The 22,292-nt window shown below is 41.3% G+C and overlaps 1 protein-coding gene across 2 annotated transcripts in view; it reads left to right on the plus strand.

The window, feature by feature from the left end:
- ESR2 (estrogen receptor 2) overlaps window positions 1-22,292 on the plus strand; it is a 133,599-nt gene that overhangs the window by 47,478 nt on the left and 63,829 nt on the right. The window contains exons 6-9 of one of the 2 annotated variants that reach the window (XM_079912187.1): window positions 6,631-7,444; window positions 8,125-8,377; window positions 8,633-8,756; window positions 20,337-20,780. In XM_079912187.1, coding sequence (XP_079768313.1) covers window positions 20,410-20,780 — 371 coding nt within the window. In that variant the 5' untranslated portion in view covers window positions 6,631-7,444; window positions 8,125-8,377; window positions 8,633-8,756; window positions 20,337-20,409. Of the gene's footprint in view, window positions 1-6,630; window positions 7,445-8,124; window positions 8,757-20,336; window positions 20,781-22,292 lie in introns of both variants that reach the window. The other variant, XM_079912186.1, reaches the window with a different exon arrangement.

Below are 22,292 nucleotides of genomic sequence, written 5' to 3' on the forward strand. Positions count from 1 at the left end.
CTATCTCTTCCTTTTGTTTGACGTTTTTTGTTTCTATGAGTTAAGTGAAACAGCTACCTCTCCTGGTCTTGAAGGAGTGGCCTTGTGTAGGAGCTTCCCCTGTATAGACTGCTTGTATCTGGTGGCTTTAGCAGACCAGCTGGAGCTACAGTGGATGCAGCCCAGGGAATTCCCTGGGGAGCACTGCACTGAGGCCAGCTTAGGGAGACATCTGGAGCTGGAGTGAGTGCAGACCTGGGGCTGTCCTGGGGTGCACTGCACCCAAGGCTGCCTTAGTAGGACATCTGGAGCTGGAACAGGCATGAGGGGGTCCTGGGGGAACTTAAACAGTGGCACTTGCCAGCACCTCTGACCCCAGAGAGGGCTCCAGCAGTTCCCTGCCTGTTTAGCAGAAGCTCTAGGGTTAGTAAATGAATTTCCTTCCAGTATCTTCTAGGTACCCTTTAAATTGCTGTTTTCTTGCTGTGTCACAGGGTTGGCAAGCTTGCACTTAGGCCCCTCAGCAGTATCCCTCTTTACTGCAGGTTTCCATGTGCGAGGGGTGTTCCCATGGAGAAGGTGTCTCCATCTTTTCTACAGGTTACTGTGAGGTTCTTCTATGTGCAACAGATGTGCAACCAGCCCTCAGGTCTTCTTCAGGAGGAATTACTCTGTATGTAGGTGTAGATTTTGCATGTCCCTGGGAGGAGATGAGCTCAGGGTCTTCCTAGCTGATATCTCAGACCTCTGCTGGGGATCTGTATTTTCAACAAGTGACCCAGGTAACTCTTATGATCCAGGAATGTGGGGAAACATTGCTCTAAATTAGTCTTACAATTTGGTCATCTGTCAGTAGGTCTTTCTCTGACTTACTTTACAACTGGGTTTGCCTGAAGAGATGTATTCAGAGTTCTAGGACTAACTCCAGGCAGGGCATATAATTTCTCTACTACCCCTCCACCCTCCAATCCCAAACATCTCATATTAGAAAACTGGCTCCTTGCCCTTTCCTAGGCCAAGTCTTCCTTATATCTGTGAAGCCCTTTGTTCCAAGGACTGCTGTATTGTTTTATTTTTTTTTCTTAAATTTTTTAAAAAAATATTTATTTATTTAGGTGTTAGTTGGGTCTCAGTTGTGGCACGCGGGATCTTTGTTGCAGCATGCGGGATCTTTTAGTTGTGGCACACGGGCTTCTTAGTTGCGGCATGCGAACTCTTAGTTGCTGCATGTATGTGGGATCTAGTTCCCTGACCAGGGATCGAACCCAGGCCCTCTGCATTGGGAGCTCGGAGTCTTACCCACTGGACCACCAGGGAAGTCCCTGTGTTTCTTAAAGTTATCATTTATTGAGAATTTACCAGGTGTCAGGCATGTTACAATTCATCCTTCCTTTTCATCCTTACAACAAACCTCTGAAGTAGATTCTTATATTCTTCCCACTTTACAGAGGAAGATCAAAGAGGCCAGAAAAGTGTTCAAGGGCAAACAACTGGTAAGTGGTCGGGCTGAAAACCCAACCCAGGACTCACTGACCCCCAAGCCTGGGCTCCATCCTGCTGTGGGCTCTTGTGGCCTGCCTGCACTGGTGCCTTTGTGCTTACTGTCCTATCTGTGGAAGCCCTGTGCTCTGAATGCAGATTCCAGAGGCAAGAGTGGAATAATGAGGGATTCTGAGGGAACAGTGCAAAGCTGGGCCTGGGCACCTGTAGAATTCGGAGGAGCCCCCAGGGGAGATCAGCGCTCTCTGTGTCTGAAATTCAGCCAGCTCAGGTAGTGAGCTCTGGGGTGGGGTTGGGGGGTTAATGTAAATCTCTCTCTAAGAGGAACTCAGACACACAGGACAGTGACTTCTTGTCCTCCGAATGCCCGCAAAACTCCCGGTCTCCACCATTTATTTGTCCTTTATCATTTTTAACAGGTCTTGTAGGTCATTTCTTAGGCATTTGTCTTCTCTTTTTACCTAAAGTGTAAAGCCTCAGGGAGATCAACAGTTCAGAGAGAATGGGTATTAGACTGAAACAGATCTGGTTTGACCCCTCTGCCCATACTTACTAGCTATGCGATATTGGGCAAGTTACTTAAACTTTCTGAGCCTTAGTCTTCTCATTTGTTAAATGGAAACTTAAATTGTACGTACCTTGTGAGACTGTTTTGAGGTTTAAATGAATTAGTGCAGATAGAGGGTTTACAAGCAATTGTTGAATGAATGGCAGTCATAGACTCTTCCATCTCCTCCATCCTCCTCTTCATCATCTGTGAGTAGACATCTTCATATGCTTTTGTGTTTCAGGTGGGCACTTAAAGCATTATTGTTTTTGAGCGTTACTGGGGCATTTTCACAAAGATGTAAATGCATAACATCAAGAAGCATTCTCAGAAAAAGAGTGTTTTATGAAAGAATAAATGTAATGTCGAGTGTAGTGTCAGAATAATTTTAAGGAGAAAAAACACTAAAGAAGCTGTCAATAATGTTCTCCCTTGAATGGTATTTTAGACTGACATAGGGTGGGAAGGGTAGAGGGAAGGGATGGGGTCAGGCTGACATAAGCCTAGGGATACCAGCAGTAGCATTATGAAGGACATTCAGAGACCCCAGTGCTTGGAATGCAGGAAACGAATCTGTCGAGGGGAGGCATGTATGGATCTACATGACGTGTCAGATGACCTGGGTTCCTGTAATTGTAAGCCTGGAGAATTCACTTAAGTTTCTTTATCTGCAAAATGGGGATAAAATCATTGTCACAGAGTTGGTGTGAAAATGAAGCATTACATGGCCACGTAAGTGATCTGTTAACTGTAAAAGTCAATGTTCACCTAGGGTGGCAGTTCTTAGTAAGCTGTGGCTGGTGGGTGGGAGCAAGCTGAGGAAGCCTGTGGCCTGGACATGGGCAGGACCATGAAGGAGAGATTAGTGAGCAAAACTGCCTGGATGGATAGGAAAAAAATGTAGATCTGTAAAAAGAAGGGGAAAATGCAGGAGTACTAGTACGTTAGAAAACATTGGCAATACCTCAGAGGCTATATGAACTATCTGGAGAAGTTTATTTCCTGGCTGTAATTCCCAGCAAAGGAGGGGATTGAATACTGCAGAAGACCATTTATTTCTCCAGCTAGGCTCATCAGCTCAAGCAGTAACATATGTGAAAGAAGCGCCTTCTCTCTGTACACAAAAGACAGGGTCTATATTTTTTATAAAAGCCACTAATGCACTTTGTTATACAGCAGAAACTAACACATCACTGTAAAGCAATTATATTCCAATAACGATGTTAATAAAAAAGCCACTAATGCATTGTGCGTCCCTGGAATGTTAGTTGATGTGGGTCTAAAGGACAATGTGAGACATTTCTAGTAACTTTCCACGATATGAACAAGGAACTTGAAAATGTCAAATACATTTACAAGTAAAAAAAAAATTAGTTTTTTTGGATTCTAAACTCTTTGGAATCAGACAGTCTTATTAGAATCTGTGGTCCCTTAAGCCATGTATGTCTATCCCCTATCTCCTTTTTGACCTTATTTCTGGGAATATTACACTGTCTGACCTGTTATTAATATTATATTATTCTGTGCCAGAAGAGGTAAGGAAGCTGCATTTCTAGAATAGCATTTGAGTCATCTGTGAAATTGCATATTACAATTTCCCACCATTTCTAACAGTTCTTTAACATTTTCTTTCTCAACTGGGTATTCAAATTCACGTCAGTGACCTCTAGGGGCTAGTTGCTTTTCTAGCTCAAGAGAGAATTTCTTAAATCAGAGTTGGGGCTGAGGACAGGAACGTATATTCTTCACACCGTTCGGTTTCAGTGGGTAGAAAATTAGAAACTCGAGGTATGTGAGAGATCTGTGTGGAATTTAAGTACCTTCAAGGAGCAGTAGAAGGACAAAAAGTTATTTTACCTGTATGTTTGCAAATGTCAAAGACCAAGACTGAAAAAAATAAGGATGACTTATAAGGAGTTGGCTGCACTTGCTGGCTGCCCAGGTGGTTCATTTCAACTGAGGGTCAGAATAACCTTGTCCTGTGGTCTGTGTGCCCCGGTATCAGGTTAGGTCTACCTTGCTGCTTATGTCCTTGGTCACCTTACTAGAGGCTCCAGTCAAACACATGTCAGTAAAGAATAAAGTTATGTAAATATGCACACAGGTGGTCAGACCTAGACAAGAACTTGGCAAAAATTCATTCAGCAATAACCAGGCTCTACAGGACAAATATGCCTCAGTTTACATAACAAATAAGAAAAACATCACAGGATAACAGCAGAGAAAGCAAAGGATTAGCAGGTAGACAGATAACACTGGGTTGGAACTTTCACTCTGCCACATGCACATGGGTGATATCACCGAAAAAGGCATCTCTCTGTGCCTCATTTTCCCAATCTATAAAGCAGAGATGGCCACAGGGTTGTTATGAGGATTAAATGAATAAAATGAACCCATCTGTGCAGGCCTGCCTATTGTGGTACTGGGGCCAGAAAGATTGCATAAATATTAGGTTCATTTTTATTTCTATAAAAGACATGATCCTGAAGAGCTCTACCCAAATTCAACTTTCAAATATCAAATTCTATTTTACGAACCCTGATTCATGAGCAGCTGAGATAACCTCTAATACTTTGCATTAGTAATACCACCTTCCCAATTCATCAACATCAAATAAATGTGCTATTGCAGGTGCAATGAATCTTTCCCTTCTCTTTTATTATTCCATAACCTTAGGGTTTTATCTCCCAGATCTCTTAAAACAGCAATTTATACCCACATAATATGAAGAAGGATCCTGATCTTGTTATTCTTTGGAGCAGGTAGGAGCATCCCAGGACCTAAATCCTCCCACTTGGCCTCAGCCTGAGAAGAGGAAGAGTGATAGTCCCAAGCCATCCTATACCATGACACTCTTCTAGTCATTGTAAGACTCCTTCACCTATACACTTTTGCACATCAGCTTTTGCTTTCTTGTCTTCAACAGGATTTTATTTATTTAGCCTCTTGCTAGTTTCTTTGCTACAGAAAATCCTTCCCCTTTCCCTCTGATCTTTCCAAGTTGAAGCCTTCAGCAGGTACTTGTTGAATGCCTGAGTTGTATTAGGTGGGTGCTATGGGCACCATGCTACCATGGGGGTACTAGAGACACAAGACGTGCACGGTGCAATCACAGTGCAGGCGGTGTTGACAGGCAGGCTGACCACTGTGGGGGGAGGCAGTGTACACGTTCTGCTGGGCTGTCATGGTCTTGACTTTACTTAGGCTCTTGGCTTCTCAAGACAGAAAAGGGGTGAGATGAAAAGATGAGGAAGGTACACCCCAATGGAGATGCTTTCCTTTCTCCTACAGCAAAACGTGCCTTTCTTACTCTGACTTCCTTTGATTTCCCAGGTGACATTTAGCTCATCTTGCAAGCTCATCTCATGAGTGTAATTATAAATGCTAGTAAATTAATATTACCCATCATATATAACATAACTGAATTTTAACAATCCAATGCTGTAACTCCAAAGGACGACTGAATGGTGAGGACTTCAGTCCTTGTTGTAGGATATTTGGGGGAGAGGAAAGCCTTTCAATGTCATACCATGTGGGTGCTTCCTTAGGCAGGTCATGAGTGAGGTGGAAGTGAGGCTGGGACCCTGCTGAACAGAGGCACATCCTCAACACTAGATTTCAGGTGTTTTTGGCCTAGCTAATGGTACTTAACTGTTTCAGGAATCCCTTCTTAGTTTTCGTCTTGGTTTGGGGGAGTTGGAGTAGTCACCCTCTCCACTCTCTGCGTTCAACCTGGCAAAGGTTCCATCCCTAAGGTGCCATTATCTTTCTCGATCCACAGGGTGAGTCAGAAGGAAATGTACTCACTCCCATTCATTCTCTTTGCTTAATATTTCCTGCAATGGGGTTTCCTTGTGTAACAAACAGCTTCTGTGGGTATTTGAGGGTCTTTAAAAAGAGAACATGCTGTTCCTGTGAGTGGAATGACTTCTGAAGGAAGCACTACAGCAAACAGGGAGCTCTAGTTCCAGGGTTGAGCAGAAGCTTTTCTCACAGGTGGCAGGAGGCTTTAAGGTGGGGCTTGTCTGCAGGAGATATAATGTCCTAACATTCAAGCCATCTTCATTTCCAATTGATTGCAGCTGTGGTATGGAAGAAAACAGTCTTGGGCTCTGGCCTAGGTTCAAGTTCTTCTCAGTCACTGACTGGCCATTTTCTCAATCATAAAATGGGGTTAATTAATAGCAGAATTGACTCAGAGGCTTGTTGTGTATAAACTGAGATAATATGTAGAAAGTGGAGCATGGCTAAATGCCCAATAAGTAGTAGATGTTTATGAAAGCATTGTTGCTACTGGGTTCTTTCCTCACTATGCATGGCTTCAGGTAACTGATATAAGCTCTGTGAGCCTCAGTTTCCTCACCTGAGAAGTGGGGTCAATGAGGATTAAATGAGATGCTGTGCAAGCACTTAGCACACTCTCTGGCATGATGCAGATACTTAATAGATGTCAGTTTTCTTAACCCTCACATCATCTTTGTCTGCTTGTTGGCTCATGACTGAAATTCCTTCATAATAATTTCCATTGCAGAGGTATCTTGTTGACAAGTACTACCAAATGGAACTGATTTTTAAAAACCATCCTTTAAAATTTTCTCCTTAAGGTGGAAAGAAGGAAAAAGAATACGGGTATTTGGGCACCTGGAGAAAAACCCAGGAAAGGGAACAGGGGAGCAGAGATTGGCAAAGATAAGCATCTTGTCTTCTACCATCCTCCACAGGGATCTTGTCAGCTCTACACCCTCCCGTCCAAAGTTCTCAGCCTCAAGAATCAGGAAACTCTGCCCCACAACTTGTAAGAATCCAGGAGTCCAAGCTTTAATGAACCTTGGAGGTGGGGAGGGTACAAATTTTTGATAACCATTGTTTATAAGGTAGGTGGCTCTCCACATTTGGAGACTGTCTCCACTACCTGTGGACCTGTGGACTTCACTCTTACAAACCCAGAGCACACTAGCATCCCTCTAGGCTATTTTGGTTAAACCCCAACACTTAACGCTGTAAAAGTTTCCCTCCATATGCCCCTTTGGTCTTCCTGCATCAGAGATCTGGAGTCACAACCGCATCAAGAACCGTAGTGTGATGATTAATTAGGCACAAATGTGGCACTAGGGTCTCACAATGCCCTGTGGGACATCTGCTACGTTCTTTTCGATTTTTGCCATCAAGATGCAAGTTGCTTCTTAGTGACTATCAAATAGTCTTATTAGTCCTCACTCTGGGCACCACTGCCGGGTGGGGTGGGTGAGGAGAGCTTAGGTACCGTGCAGACCTGGGGAACAGAAGCTGCCACCAGGGGACGCTCGCCTGCGGAGAGAGTTTGACGGAGGCGGAGCCAGGGAAGAGGGGCGTCTCCGCAGAGAAGCACGGAACCACCTCCCCTCCCTCGTCCGTCACCCACGCGCTTCCTTGCAGTAGGTGAGTTTGAGGAGGTTCCTGGGATCTTTGCTCTAGGGCGAAAGGCCTTCCCCGCCAGCCCTTGAAAGATGAGAACCCACACCTTCCACCTCCCGACCATGCCGCGTGGCTTTGCCTCTCCCGGGGCTCGAGGCTGCCCTTGCCGCTGGGAATCGATTGGGCAAATAGTTTCACCTCTAGATGCTTAGTCAGACTTCTGTATTTAATGACGCCAAAGCATCCAGCTCCTCTCAGACTCACGTGGCTCAGGGTCTGGGGAGCCGACCCTCAAAGCGTGGCCCCCAACCCGGCAGCATCATTTTCAGCATCACCCCGGACCTGGTTAGGAATGCACATTCTCAGGCCCCGCCCCAGACCTCCCAAATCCAAGACCGGGGGAGGGGCGCCGTCTGTGCTTTGCTGCTCCTGCGGGTGACTGGGAGGCGCTCGACGGTGACAGCCCCTACCCTGGGGCTTCCTACGTCGCTCAGGTGAGTATGGATCGCGAGGCGGGTAGTCCGGCTCCTCCAGAGATCTCCCGGCCACTGGCTAGGTGGTCACGTGGGCTCTGGGCTTCTTTCCCCCCTCCCCCTCCCGCCCCTCGCGTCTTTAAAAGGAAGGAGAGGCTCCTCGTTAGTGATCTTTGCAGTGTCTCCGGCTACTGGACCTTCTGACACCCACTCCCTCGCCCCTGCTGCTAGGCCGCCGGGAGAGCGGAGGCTGCGACAGACGCCTCTGGAAACTTGCAGGGCAGAGAAGAGGCGGCGGGAGCCGGACCAGAGCGGGACCGTCCAGGGCTGCGACTGGCATCCGGTGCTGCGTTTGGGATCTGGGCTGCGCGAGGTGCGCTCACTCTCCGCAGCTGGTGCCTCAGCCGGGTGCGGGGAACAGAACTAGTCCGGGAAAAGCACGTGCCGCGTTTCAGTGATTGCTAGGCGGGTGTGTACAAGTAGGGTAAGTGCCCCTTAGGTCAAGGTGCGATTTGTCTGATTTAATGTTTGAAATCCAGCGATGGGAAAATAGTAATATTGAGAACAATAAAAGCCACCCCCCAACCCCCCCGCCAAATCCACCAGTCTGGAAAACTACTGGAAACAGAAATTTCATGTTTTGACTAAATATTTTCACTCAAGACGCTGGCAAGTTAACTAATTGGTTTGTGCCTGTAAGCTCCGGGTTGACTGTGCTAATATACATGTTTTTTAACAGGCAAAACTCCTGTATTTTCTACGGATTTCCCAACCGTGGATGAAACGGTGACGGTAGGAAAGTTGACCAGGGCACTTCATGCTTGAGTTTTGTGGGCCTGGGAAGATGTACACGTATCAGGCAGGTGACTAGTATTTTTAAATGTATTAACTGGCAAATCTTAATCATATCAGAAAGCGGAGTTACTTCTTTCCTGGGCGGATTGAGTAAGATTGAGATCATCTGGGCTTGTTTTATTTGCTGACGAGGAACCCCAGCCGCTGTTCTCTTAACCTGTTGTTTTCCCGTTCCTGCCTAATTAATACTGGATATAGAATTAAGTCGAGGGAATCTGTATATATATATATATATATATATATATATATTTGTGTGTGTGTGTGTGTGAAAAGCAAAACTTTGGATTCGGGTGAATTTCTATTTAGGAAAATAAGATTGACTCAATTTTACTAGCTTTTTAAAAAGCAACTTTGTGCTTTGGTGTGGTACACAACACTTTTGAGGAAGGATTTTGTTTAGTTAGATTTCTAGTATTTACATGGGCATTCCATTAGGAATTTTTATTTTTGTTCTAAGTTTCTAAACTCACAGTGGCTGTTTTTCTTTGTGTGTGGAGAAGGATGTTTGTTATTTAAAAAGTGAACATGTGGAAAGAAAGATTTGTGCTGTGAGTATTGTAAAAAGTAAATGTACTGTGACTATGAAAAGAACGTTGCACACTTATTCTTTGGCTCTTTTTTTTTCTGCAGAAAATCTGTTTTTGCATACATTCTAGAAGAGGGGGAAATGTTAGGATCTGTTTATCAGCAGGTGTTAAAGCATAAACCTTAGGATTCCATTTTATGTTCAAGCATTTTTTTTCAGTTGAATTACTGAAACATTATTTCAGAAGTCACCAGTCTCCTGTAACATTTAAGTCCTATAAGTCTCTGAAGTCAATTAAAAACACATTTAGGACATCTTTCGTAGTGGTTCTGAGGGATGTGAATGAATCTAATCATCATTTACATTTCTCAGTTTATTTATAATATGGAATAGGTAAGATTTAGTAGTAAATTCAACCCTTAAAAATATAATTAGCATTTAATAGATATTGATATGTCCATTTAAAAAAATATTACATGTAGTTTTCTATATATGTGATCCAACAGGTAATGATTCAAAATACATCTTGTAATAATGTTAATTCATGTTTTGAATCATTTTATAATATCTATAAATAATAAAATAATATAGAATGCTGAAGGCTGAACTTGAACCATTTACTGGTAAGTTTTTTGATAATTATGTCTAGAGCCCTTGAGAAATGTATACTTGAATTTAGGCTTCATCATTCAGTGCCTAGCACACTGTTTTAGACATAATAACATTTTTGAAAAGTCAAGCTTATTGCAGTGTAATTTACATAGGGTAAAATCTAGCCTCTTTAGGTGTATCGCTCTGTGAATTCTGACAGTTGCACACAGCGGTATACTCAGTCACCTCCATGATCAAGACATGGAACAGTTCCATCACCCCCAGAAGTCCCCTTTGTAGTCAGCCCTCTCCACTCAACCCCAACCCCTGGAAATCACTGTCTGTTTGTTGATTATATAGTTTTGCTCTTCAGTATATTCTTACTTAGAAATAATTGTCTTCCTTCCCTTTTCTCAAAAGAAAACCTCAGTTCCCTTCCTTTTTTGGGATGAGCCAGGTTCTGGTATTTTTGTTTTAATCCTATACACTTTGGGGTAAATTGAAGAAAAGACAAAACTATTTTGTATATGGGAAACCAGAGGCCTGGAATACGTGTTAGATTCATATTGGGCTAATAGGTTTAATTTTTAGCAAATTTGGGTCCCATTGTGGTATAAGCCTTTGGTTACAGTTTGCATCATTAGTTATCCCAAACTGAAATACAAGGGCATTAAAAAAAATATTTGTTATTTATGTAATATTAGTAGAATATGTGGTTCCTTTATAATCTTTGCATTTAAGAGATACTTTTATTATATGTGAGATTAAGAAAGCTACCTGAGGGCTTCCCAGATGGCGCAGTGGTTGGGAGTACACCTGCCGATGCAGGGGACGCGGGCTCATGCCCCAGTCCGGGAGGATCCCACGTGCTGCGGGGCGGCTGGGCCCGTGAGCCATGGCCGCTGAGCCTGCGCATCCGGAGCCTGTACTCCGCAACGGGAGGGGCCCACAGCAGTGAGAGGCCCGCGTACCGGGAAAAAAAAAAAAAGAAAAAAAAGAAAGCTACTTGAAATTACATATTATCAAATAGTGAGAAGCCTAGGAACGATTAAAAATGACAACTTGTAGACATTTAAAATGAAATACAGAGTGATTGTGGCTACTTAAGTTAAAATACTCTCTTTAATAGGAGCTAAAGTCTGTGCCCAATTTATTTGTAGATGTCAGTTTTTTCATTCCTGTGCCCATGTTTTGAAATCTAGGTTTTCCTGTAGGACATAGATGTAAACTCTTTTATAAACCAGTATTTTTTTTACTGTTTAATACATTATTCAATTCAGTAAACACTTAGGTGCCTGTTATTGCTAGGCACTCCTAATGTGTCAGACTGATGTCGTTTGCCGTTTTCCTTTGTGCTATGAAAAACAAGAGCCTGTCTTTTAAATACATACACAACGTACCTTTCAGAGAACTGCAGTGGCAGTAACTAGGGTATGCAGAGTGGCAAGTTTATGAGGCACCAGCAAACTGGATAGTTGGCATTTCCAACAGGAACGGTTACAGCTCTTGATAATAATTAAGGGCTTTACGAAGGGAATCTTTGTGCAGGTGTACTTGAGAGAGGAGAGAAGAATGAAGGTCACCTGGAAAGACAAATTACTGGACTCCTATATATTTCCTCAAAGCAGGACTGCAAAGTTTTGTTAGTGAATGTTTTGTGTTTACTGTCAAACCCCAGACTGGCAGGCAAGTTGAATGTATTCCGTTTAACTTCTGCATCGGTCATGTCCTTTTGAATCTCTTCACCCACAACTCTCCCTCACCCTCTCCCTCACCCTGCCCCAAATGAATATTTGAATATGCTTCTGTTTCCTAAAAGTGGAGTATTGTCACTGACTTGGTATTAGGAAGGAGCAGAGACCTGCTGATGAAAGAGAAGATTGATGGGCTTTCCCTCCACACTGCTGCCTTAGAGTGTGATAACCCTGGGGCTGAGGCTTTATCCTCTTCCCATATTCAAGCCCTCAAAATTCAATTTCCTAACCAGCTCAGTTGGCTATTAGGGGAGTTAGTTTTCTCATTTTGGAAACTATGTGTACATGTTCTTAAGAGTTGTATGTGAGTCAGTTATTACCGATCAGTTCCATGATGATTTTGGAGTGTTTTTTCTTTATTTCTAATTAATATTAAACTGATTGAGACTCTTAATATTTTCTTAATATTTAAGGCTAGTGATTGGCAAATAGCCACTTATACACATCAAGGACGCTTGACACCTAAGACATATTTTTTATCTTTTCCATGAAATTCCTTCTATTGTCTGCTTTGTGAATGTGAATTTATGGCTTCTGAGGGGCACACAGGTGTGGGGTGTTCAAACTGAATGCTTGGGGAAGTGTGATGGGCAGGCTTGAGAATACAGCATAGGAGAATGTGGCATTTTGTGTTCCACACAGGCTACTAGCAGCTCAGCTTTTTGGACAGTGGTGGTGGATTGTCAAGAAGAAGTTAAGAGAGTAAAATTAGGAGGCAGAAATCTTCAGGGTGGCCATAAAGGTGTCTTAACCTAAATTGTCTGGAAATCCTGCCTAACACTCTAAGCATATTCAGTGGCGTGCCGATAGACTGACTTCACCCTCTTGCATATGTAATGATACCTTTGCAGAATACTTTCATGTACATCATTTCACTTCATCCTTAAACACTGTGAGAAAGGGGAACCCATATTAGGTCCCCGTTTCTCCTGAAGGAGATATAGGAACTCAGGGAGTTTACCTGAGTAAACTAAGATCACCTGGCCTTCAGGCAGAGTTGGGCCTGGGACCTGGAGTCCTACTCTGTCCACTGGGCAAGAATATACATAAAAACAGGCCTGGTGGTGACTGCCTTCTGATTTTTTTAAACTAGATTTGATTGGCACTTTGATAAAATCAGTCTACTCTTTCTAGAATGTCTTTCTGCCATTTCTAGGGCATGCCTTTTTCTTCTTCAAGGAAACACTGTCAATATTTGGAATTTTAAAAACTTTTTTTTTTTTTTTTTTTAGTTTAAGAGCCGTAACGTATTTCCCAGCCAGTACATTAGAACACTACATATAATCCCATGTGTACAAAAAGCTTTCCCACTGGACATAGGTGTGACCCAAGAGGGCCCCACACAGGTGTGTGTGCTGGGGGAGTGTGAGAGAGACATCTTTGGGCAGAAGACAAGGGCTGTTCATCATGAAGGATACAGGCCAACTATTTTAGGCTGTGATGAGTAATTAAAGAAAATTGGCACACAAAGAAATGATTAATTCTTAGAATCAGGATGTCCGGGTACATGTTCTTTTGTTGGCCAGGTGAAATTCCATGCCTTCCAGGCCCAACAATTAAATTGTTTAGAGACTCTTTTTCCCTGTTATACCAGAGATTGTGGTCATAGAGGCAATGCTTGGGTGTTCAAACGAATGTGTGGGAAAATCTGTAGTACAGTGCTGGAGAAATATTTTCTTCTTGGAATTCTTTCCTTCGATCAGTTTATATCACTGTTTTAGAGCAGAACTACTTAAATGACCACAGGTTGTTTATTCACTTTTCTAGACCTCCAGTGGAGCAGACTTTCCTTTTGTTACTTATTCTCTTGTCTCCCAGGTCTACTGCAGTGATTTAAGTTCATTATTCCTTGTTGTGTCTTTGCTTAAGAAGGAAAAACCCTTTGCATTGGCTACCAAGTTATTAGTTACCCAAGACTGCACTGACAAATAGTTGTCATGTGAATCTGGATAATTTAAAAGATACCCAACCAAAAAACAGTATATCCTCTTAATCACTGTCCAGCAACCAGTTCTCTCACATTAATTATCATGGTACTGGGGATGTGTGGAAATTCTAGAGAAGTTGGTATATATGTGTGAAATGCATATTTTCTAAGCAAAGTCACTGTGGTACCTGATTTATTGCCTGGATGAATCCTGGCATTTGCCATTTGGCAGTATATGTCTGACAGGTCATTTCAGCATTTCTAGGCCGAGAATGAACATTTCAGTTGTAGGTGAAAATGAGTGATGGGATTGATTCTCTGCTCCTGAGAGAGAGATGATCTTCATTTTAAATGGTGTTTTCCCTGTCAAGCTAGATAATGGGGAGTGCTATTTCAAGTTCATGAATTTCCATGCTACTATTCATTACTTTGTGTCCGTAGAAGCTTTACGTTTTTAAGAAGCCTAATGAAAGGAAAAGATAGTGGTGGTTTTCTGATAGTTTGGTGTATTGGCTTTTCTACTGATACTTAAGCCGAAACGCCAAATACATTTCTTTTGGGCAATGTAAAGCTGAGACAACATGAAACTCAGTAAAACCTTGATTGGTCAAAATGTTCAGAGAATGATTTTTTGTTTAAACAATTCAATTGATTTTTAAAAATTGATTATTAAGTTGAAGTCTCTTGTTCAAATTCTTATTCTAAAATCCACTGCTTTCCTGCTTCTTAATTTCTTGAATATAATTTAATCTTCATTTGATGATTGAGAGTGTAGAGTTTATCCTTATGTAAGTTTACCTTGAGCAGTGCTCTGTATAAGAACGTTGGGATACTCACCATGGTGATTACACTAACATTTGGATATGCTTTTTATTTATTAAATTGGGTAAGACATCTTGTTTTCTTTTTTATAAGTTCAAAAAAAATTTAATACTATAAATCAACTATACTTCAATTAAAAAAAGAAAAATAAAATTTATTACCTCCAGGTTACATTATGCATAAATACAATTTGTTATGCATGTTACCTTAAGTATTTTGTTCTCAGTTGTTACATACTGTTTAAGTTGTGCTGTTAAAGTACTTTAAATGTCTTTTGATTAAATATTTGGCTGCATAAGATATGCTCAGATCATTTAGCAAAAATAATGCACTAAAATCCAATCACCAAGGTACAAGATTGAAAACATAAGCACAGTGAACAGGTGTGTGTAGGTGGATTGAAATAGGAGAGGTGTTTTCAAGACAGATTGAGGGACAAAAGCCTCCTAATAATTCTGCCAGTTCTCGAGCTGACATCTAAAGGTTACTCATGACCTAATTACCAACTCCTGTATTCAACCACTTGCTCTAACTTCAATCATTTCCATGGTTCTGTAAATGTTTTCAAGCGTCTGTATTTAAAACCCTTCCTTGATAGACAAAATGTGGTGTATACATACAATGGAATATTATTTAGCGTTGAAAAGGAAAGAAATTCTGATACATGCAACAACATGGATAAGCCTTGAGGACATTATGCTAGATGAAATAAGCCAGTCACAAAAGAACAAATACTGTATGATTCTACTTATATGAGGTACTCAATAGTCAAGTCTGTAGAGACAGAAGTAGAATGGTGGTTGCCAGGAGCTGGGGGAGGGAGGAATGGGGGAACTATTTTTAACAGGTGTAGAATCTTAGTTTTGCAAGATGTTTTTAACAGGTGTAGAATCTTAGTTTTGCAAGATGAAAAGAGTTCTGGAGATTGGTTGCACTACAGTGAAAATGTATTTAACACTACTGAACTGTACATGGTTAATATGGTAAACTTTATTATGTGTATTTTACTACAACTTTAAAAAAGTTTGGAAATTGCTAGTTAGCATTATATGCTTTATCCTGCATATTTTCTATTAGGAATCAGGGATTGTATATATTGATTGGGAATAAGTAGCTGAAATATGGAATCCTGTCCTCATGATTAATAAATGCATATATTTTTTAAACTTCCTTGATCTTATATTCGTTTCCAGCTACCATTCTCTCTCCTGTCCCTTGTGGACAACCAATGTTGATTGGAAGTGGTAGCACCTTTGTATTCATTCCTTGTTATTTTACCTGGTCTGCCTGCCTCTTTTACTGGGCATAGTGGCTCCCTGAAGGCAGAGTGCCTGTCTTGAAACTCCTTTAGATCCCCTGTCTCAGCTCAGTACCATGGCTACTGCAAGTGCTCCATCTTTGATTCATACTCTATACTGGATGAAATCATATATTTTCAACACATTTCTTCATATTCTTTTCTTACAACAAATATTTATTGCGTTGTAGTGGAAGGTGAATAAAATACAGTGTGTGCCTTCAGGAGCTTAAAATCTAACTGTACTTACTTCTTACTCTCCCACCCCACCTTTACCATTTCCAAAAAGGATTTGGTGTAGTTCTCTTCTAATAAGGAGGGTTAAATTTCTATGTAAGTTACTATAGGGGTGCTAGAGTGAAAAAAGTGATAAGGCATGAAACGCCAACCGCTTCACAATGCACTTTGCATATTTCTTATGAACATGGCAGGTTTTCTGTAGGAAAATATCAGGAGATTAGAGTGGAATGATGAGTTGGGACAACGTAGTGGAATGCCTTGAATGTTAAAAGAGCATGACTTATTAAGAGGCTGGTGGGAAGCAGGGGGCTGCTCAGAGCTAGGTTTTTAAGAATGTTAATCTGGCTGCTCTGTGGCCCTGGAGAAAGAGCTAACTGAAGGCAAGGAGCAGTAAGGAGACTATTTAAGGTGCACAGATAAGAAGTAACAAGAGCTTGCTCCAAGGTTGGTGAAAGACATGACCATGGGGAAAGGCACCATGGAGAGAAAAACCCAATGTGCCTTGGTGATGAAAGGTAGCTGGATGAAGGGGAGAAGTCAGAGATAACTGTAATAGCCTTCGTCATTAACACAAATAGAAAATGAGTGGTTTGGGGGAGGAAAATGATGAATTTTGCCTTGGATATTATATTAATTATCTAGTGCTCTGTAACAAATTGTCATAGAATTTAGCAGCTTAAGACAACAAACATTATCTCACACAGTTTCTGAGAGGAATCCAGAAGCAGCTTAGCTTAGATGTTGGCCAGGGCTACAGTCATATGAAAACTCAACTGGGCCTGGAGGATCTGCTTCCAAAATCTCTCTTTCACTGTAGTTCCTTGCTGGCTGCTGGCAGGAGGCCACCGTAGGGCTACTTGAGTGTCCTCACAATATGGCAGCTGGCTTTCCCCAGAGTGAGTGATCTAAGAGAGCAAGCCAGGAAGAGGCTGCAATGCCTTTTATAACCTAGTCATAGACGTACATGCCATCCTTCTGCCATAATTTATTCATTAGAAGGGAGTCACTATATCTAGCCCATATTCAAGGGGGAGGTTAGGCACCACCTTTTGAAGGGAAGAGTATTGAAGAATTTATGGACATTTTTAAAAAACATCATAGATATATTGTGTTTTGAGGACAAATGGAATGAGCATTCCAAGGAAAATGTCAGGAGAAAGGAATTGGGAGCTTTAGAGAGCCAAGTTGCTTACGTATGGAAGTATGTGACAGCTGGAGCAGAAAATATTGAAGATGGAGAACTTCTCCAGGTTAGATTCTTAATGATCTCTCTCAAACAGTCTCATTATTAATGGTCATTGTTCCCTTCCCCAAATTATATTATTCCATATATTTTAACTTTTTTAAAACAGGTTTCCATTTTTAATTTCTTATTTTGTTTGTTTTCCTTCAAAGCTTCTTATCAGGAAAAATTTCAAAGTTATAGAAAAGTTGAAAGACTAAATGTCCGTATGTTTACCATCTAGATTCAGTAATTGCTGACAATTTGACTTATTTGCTCTACCTATGTATCTATGTATGTATCTACCTATCTGTCTATCCATCTGAATATTCTTCTGGCCTATTTATTAAGTGTCATTCTTTGGTAAAGAAGGGTTTTCCCTCTACGTTGGGATAAACTACAGGTTCTCTTCAAAAGGCAGAGTACAGGTTTAATTCTTTCCCCCTAATTGCTAATTTTCAGAGTGAGGAACTGATACAGTGGTAGCAGATGATTCTCTTTTTCTTTTCCTCTTTTTTTGAACATCACTATGGACTCATAGTCCAAAGGGTAAAAAGCATATGTAATTTTGCTATTTATTGCCAAATACCCATGGAAGTTGTGCCATTTTGCACTCTCACCAGCAATGTAGGAGCAAGTCCATGTTTTTTCCATAACCTTTCCAAGAGAGTCTGTTGTCAAACATTTGAATTTTTTGGGCTTCCCTGGTGGCACAGTGGTTGAGAGTCCACCTGCAGATGCAGGGGACATGGGTTCGTGCCCTGGTCCGGGAAGATCCCACATGCTGCAGAGCGGCTGGGCCCGTGAGCCATGGCCGCTGAGCTTGCGCGTCCGGAGCTTCTCCACAACGGGAGAGGCCACAACAGTGAGAGGCCCGCATACCGCAAAAAAAAAAAAAAAAAAAAAAAAATTGAATTTTTGGCAAACATAAGTGAGAAATGGTATCTTGGTGCAGTTTAATATGTATCTCTTTATTGAACAAGGTTGAACATATTTTTATGTGTTTTAAGAGCCATTTGCCTTCCTTTTCCTGTGTTCTGTTTGTGTTTTTTGCCTATTTTTCTAATGAATATTTGGGGGTTTTTTTCCATCTTAATTTAAGAGTTCTCGCTATATACCAGAGAAATTACCCCTTTGTTTCTAATATAAGTTGGGAGTATTTTTTTTCCAATTTGTCATTACTCTTTTGACTTATGGTGTTTTTATGATATGCAGATGTTTACTTTCATGAGTTTATGTACTTTTATGTACATTTTAAAATTGCATCTGGATTTTGAGTCATAGTTAACAAGATTGTCCCCACACCCATGTTATAATGGGATTTATCTACATTTGCTTCTAGTACCTGTGCAGCCCCTGTTCCTCCCCCATTCCTGTCTTACCCCTTCTCCTCTCCTCCTCCCTCTCCTTCCTCTTTCCAGTTCTCTCAACATTCGGGTCTTTAACATTTGGAGTTTACTCTGGCATACATTCTTTTTCCAATGATAATTCTGTTGTCCAATGTTTTCCTAGAGATTTGAGATACCACCTTTATCCTATGACAAATTTCCAAAAACTTTTGACTTTTTTTTATATTTATTTATTATTATTTTTGCTCTGTCAGGTCTTAGTTGCGGCACGAGGGATCTTTCATTGTGGTGCACGGGCTTCTGTCTAGTTGTGGCGAGTGGGCTCCAGAGCGCACGGTCTCAGTAGTTGTGGCGCATGGGCTTTGTTGCCCCGCAGCATGTGGGATCTTACTTCCCCGACTAGCGATTGAACCTGCGTTCCCTTCATTGGAAGGCAGATTCTTAACCACTGGACCACCAGGGAAATCCCTTGAGTTTTTGAATTTGCTGTTTTAGGATTTTCTGTTCTATTGCATAGCAATCTGGGTCCAATCAGGAGATAGAAACTACACAGTAGGTTCAACAGGGGAAGTCTAATGTAAGAATTACCAACTATGATGAGAGATTAAGTATAAGATATAAGAAACTTTACATGGAGCTGAGGTAGACTACCCAAAGATGGACAAACTTGGGGGATTCAGACCTCCTTGGAAAAAAATGGTTTGGCCACTAATTAGCAGAAATGTTAACTGTGTAGCTGGACGAAAGTGGTCTGGAGTTGCAGGTGGGGAGCGGGTGATCAGCAGCTGGTGGTGTGGGCCCTGGGAGTCCAGGTGCCCGTGGGGGCAGAAGACCTTCAGAGTGTGCATGTGCTGGTGATGAAACTTGTACAAGGAACAACTTCTGTGTAACTCCTCAGGCCATAGTCTGAACAGGTGATTGCAGAAAGGTTCTCGCCGTGCCAGGGCTACAAGTTTGCAGTGGGACCTCATTCTGGACTTATGGCTGGCATAGGCTCCACTGGATGTTCTCACACCCACACTGCCAGCCTCTGCCCCTGCCAGAAATCACTGTGGCCTCTTCCTTCTGCAGTGTCCCTGCAGTGCCTCAACTGCGAAAGCTTAGCACTGGGCTCAGTTTAAATGCTTAAGGAATTCCATTGCTATAGAACATATACTGAAGGGTGTATTAGGTAAAAGGCAATAAATTGATCATTGATACAGGTACATTGGCCTGTCTATTCCTTTTTTATTATTGGCTATTCATAGTGTGTTTGAAGATCTGTTATTGCTAGTCCTGCTCATTGATCTGCTCTTTCAGGGTTTTCCTGCTTATTTTTCTGTAAGAATTTAAAAAGGAACTTATCTAGTTCAAAAAAAAAAAAAAAAAGAAAAGAAAACTGGTTGGCATGGCATTTTGATTTAATCCTGTGTTTTTTATTTTTAATTTTTATTTATTTATTTTTTGCCATGCCATGTGGCTTGTGGGATCTCAGTTCCTAGGGATTGAACCCAGGCCACAGCAGTGAATGTCCAGAATTCTAACCACTGGGCAACCATGGAACTCCCTGTGTTTTTTAAGTTTTAAAAGCACTTTATATTAAATTCTCATGGTAAAAAAATTATCATGGTTAACAACAAAAGCATTATGGAAGTGAATGAAGTAGAAAATGAGTTCCATGCCTTACCTTCCTACCCCTCTGAGGTTAATATTTTTGTGTATATTTTTCAGGATGTATTTCTAGGCCCATACAAGTGTGTGTGTGTGTGTGTGTGTGTGTGTGTGTGTGTGTGTGTGTGTGTGTTTAATAATAATATGTCAACCTTTTTAATAGTATGCTTGTATCTGTAACTTAGAAATGTCTTTTTTTTTTCTTCACAGCCATACCTGTCTATGATTCTTTGAGAACATTATAATGTCCCTTTGTGCCTCTTCTCACAAGGAGTTTTCCTAGATGTTACCTATTCAAGACATGGATATCAAAAACTCACCATCTAGCCTTAACTCTCCTGTCTCCTACAACTGCAGTCAATCCATCCTACCCCTGGAGCCAGGCCCTATATATATACCTTCCTCCTATGTAGAGAGCCACCATGAATATTCAGCCATGACATTCTATAGCCCTGCCGTGATGAATTACAGTATTCCCAATAACTCGGAAGGTGGGCCTGGTCGACAGACCACAAGCCCAAATGTATTGTGGCCAACTCCTGGGCACCTCTCTCCTTTAGCCATCCACTGCCAGTCGTCACTTCTGTATGCAGAACCTCAAAAGAGTCCTTGGTGTGAAACGAGATCATTAGAACACACCTTACCTGGGAACAGGTAAATCCAGTCTTCATTCTGAATTGTAGTTCATGGCCATTATTCAGATTGCTTTATGATTTAGTGAAAAGAAAGATATGTGTTATACAAGGTCTTCATTATTACATAGATCAAATAGAGCACCTAAAACATCTGATATTCTGAATTCTAGAATATCTAATCTGATATTCTAGTTCTTACTAAAAAGTTGAGCTTACAGATCTGTGTTTTGGGGGGAGAATTCACTATCATGACTACTGTCTTTAGAAACTAAAGAATTTAACTTAAATCACTTTCTTCTTGATGAAGTGATTTGGGTTTGAAAAAGAAATTTTTACTTTCAAGTTAGATCCTTCTTATCTTGCAGTGAAATCACAATTTAGTGTTCATGACAAATTGTGTCCAAGATAAAAGTAACTGTCGGTATTACAACTTAATGAAATACTAGACAGGTGAAGCCTGAAAAGACAAACATAGGTACAAGCTTTTAAACAATGAACTAAAATAATTTTTTTTTTTTTTTTTTTTTTTTTGCGGTACGTGGGCCTCTCACTGTTGTGGCCTCTCCCGTTGCGGAGCACAGGCTCCGGACGCGCAGTCTTAGCGGCCAAGGCTCACGGGCCCAGCCGCTCTGCAGCATGTGGGATCTTCCCGGACCGGGGCACGAACCCGTGTCCCCGGCATCGGCAGGCGGACTCTCAACCACTGCGCCATCAGGGAAGCCCAATAATAACATTTTATAAAGATTGATGGGAAACTATTTAAATGTGGAACTTTTTAGTTGAACTTTCTTAAACTCTAAGGGCAAGGTAATATAATGGGTTATTTCCATTCAATTTGTAATGTTGTTTTTTTTGGCTTCTCTGCGCGGCTTGTGGGATCTTAGTTCCCTGACCAGGGATCAAACCCAGATCTTTTTAATGATAATTATGGCTACAGAGAGCAGAGGTAGTATGGGGAGAAGCATGAAGGGGAGATAAATTTCCAAAACAACCAAAGTACTAAGTTACAGCATATTTGATATTGAAATGTATTACTTTCAAATATCATAAAACTTTGAGAAAGCCGTATTACACAGTAATTTTATTTTTCTTCTTTAAAAAAATACTTCTTGTTTGTTGGTAAAAGAGAATATGAAAATTATAGATAACTTTTTAAAAATAATGTTTTCTCATTCAATGTTTAAAGGAAGAAATATTTTGTTTCTGAACACAAGTTCTAATCAGAGTTCTGCTAATATTTGGGTAAATTAAACCATAGTATAATTACCTTAATTTATAAATAATCGTACTTCTACTATTTCCTTTCCAAAAGAAACATGCCATAGCAAAATTAGGAACTAACCAGGTGTTTTTGGTGCCTGTTGGTGCTCCCTTGTGGGCTTTCCCTTCCTCTGTGGAAGCCCTGGCCCTCACTCTACCCAGCATTGAACACCTTCCTCCAAAACCTTCTCAAAGGACAGGTACATGTTCACGCTCTCCCCTTCTTTTCTCTCTTCTTCCTCTCTTCCCTTTTCTTCTCCCCACCATTTCC

The sequence above is a fragment of the Stenella coeruleoalba genome (genome assembly GCF_951394435.1).
Source record: "Stenella coeruleoalba genome assembly, chromosome: 2".
Classification (NCBI taxonomy): domain Eukaryota; kingdom Metazoa; phylum Chordata; class Mammalia; order Artiodactyla; family Delphinidae; genus Stenella; species Stenella coeruleoalba.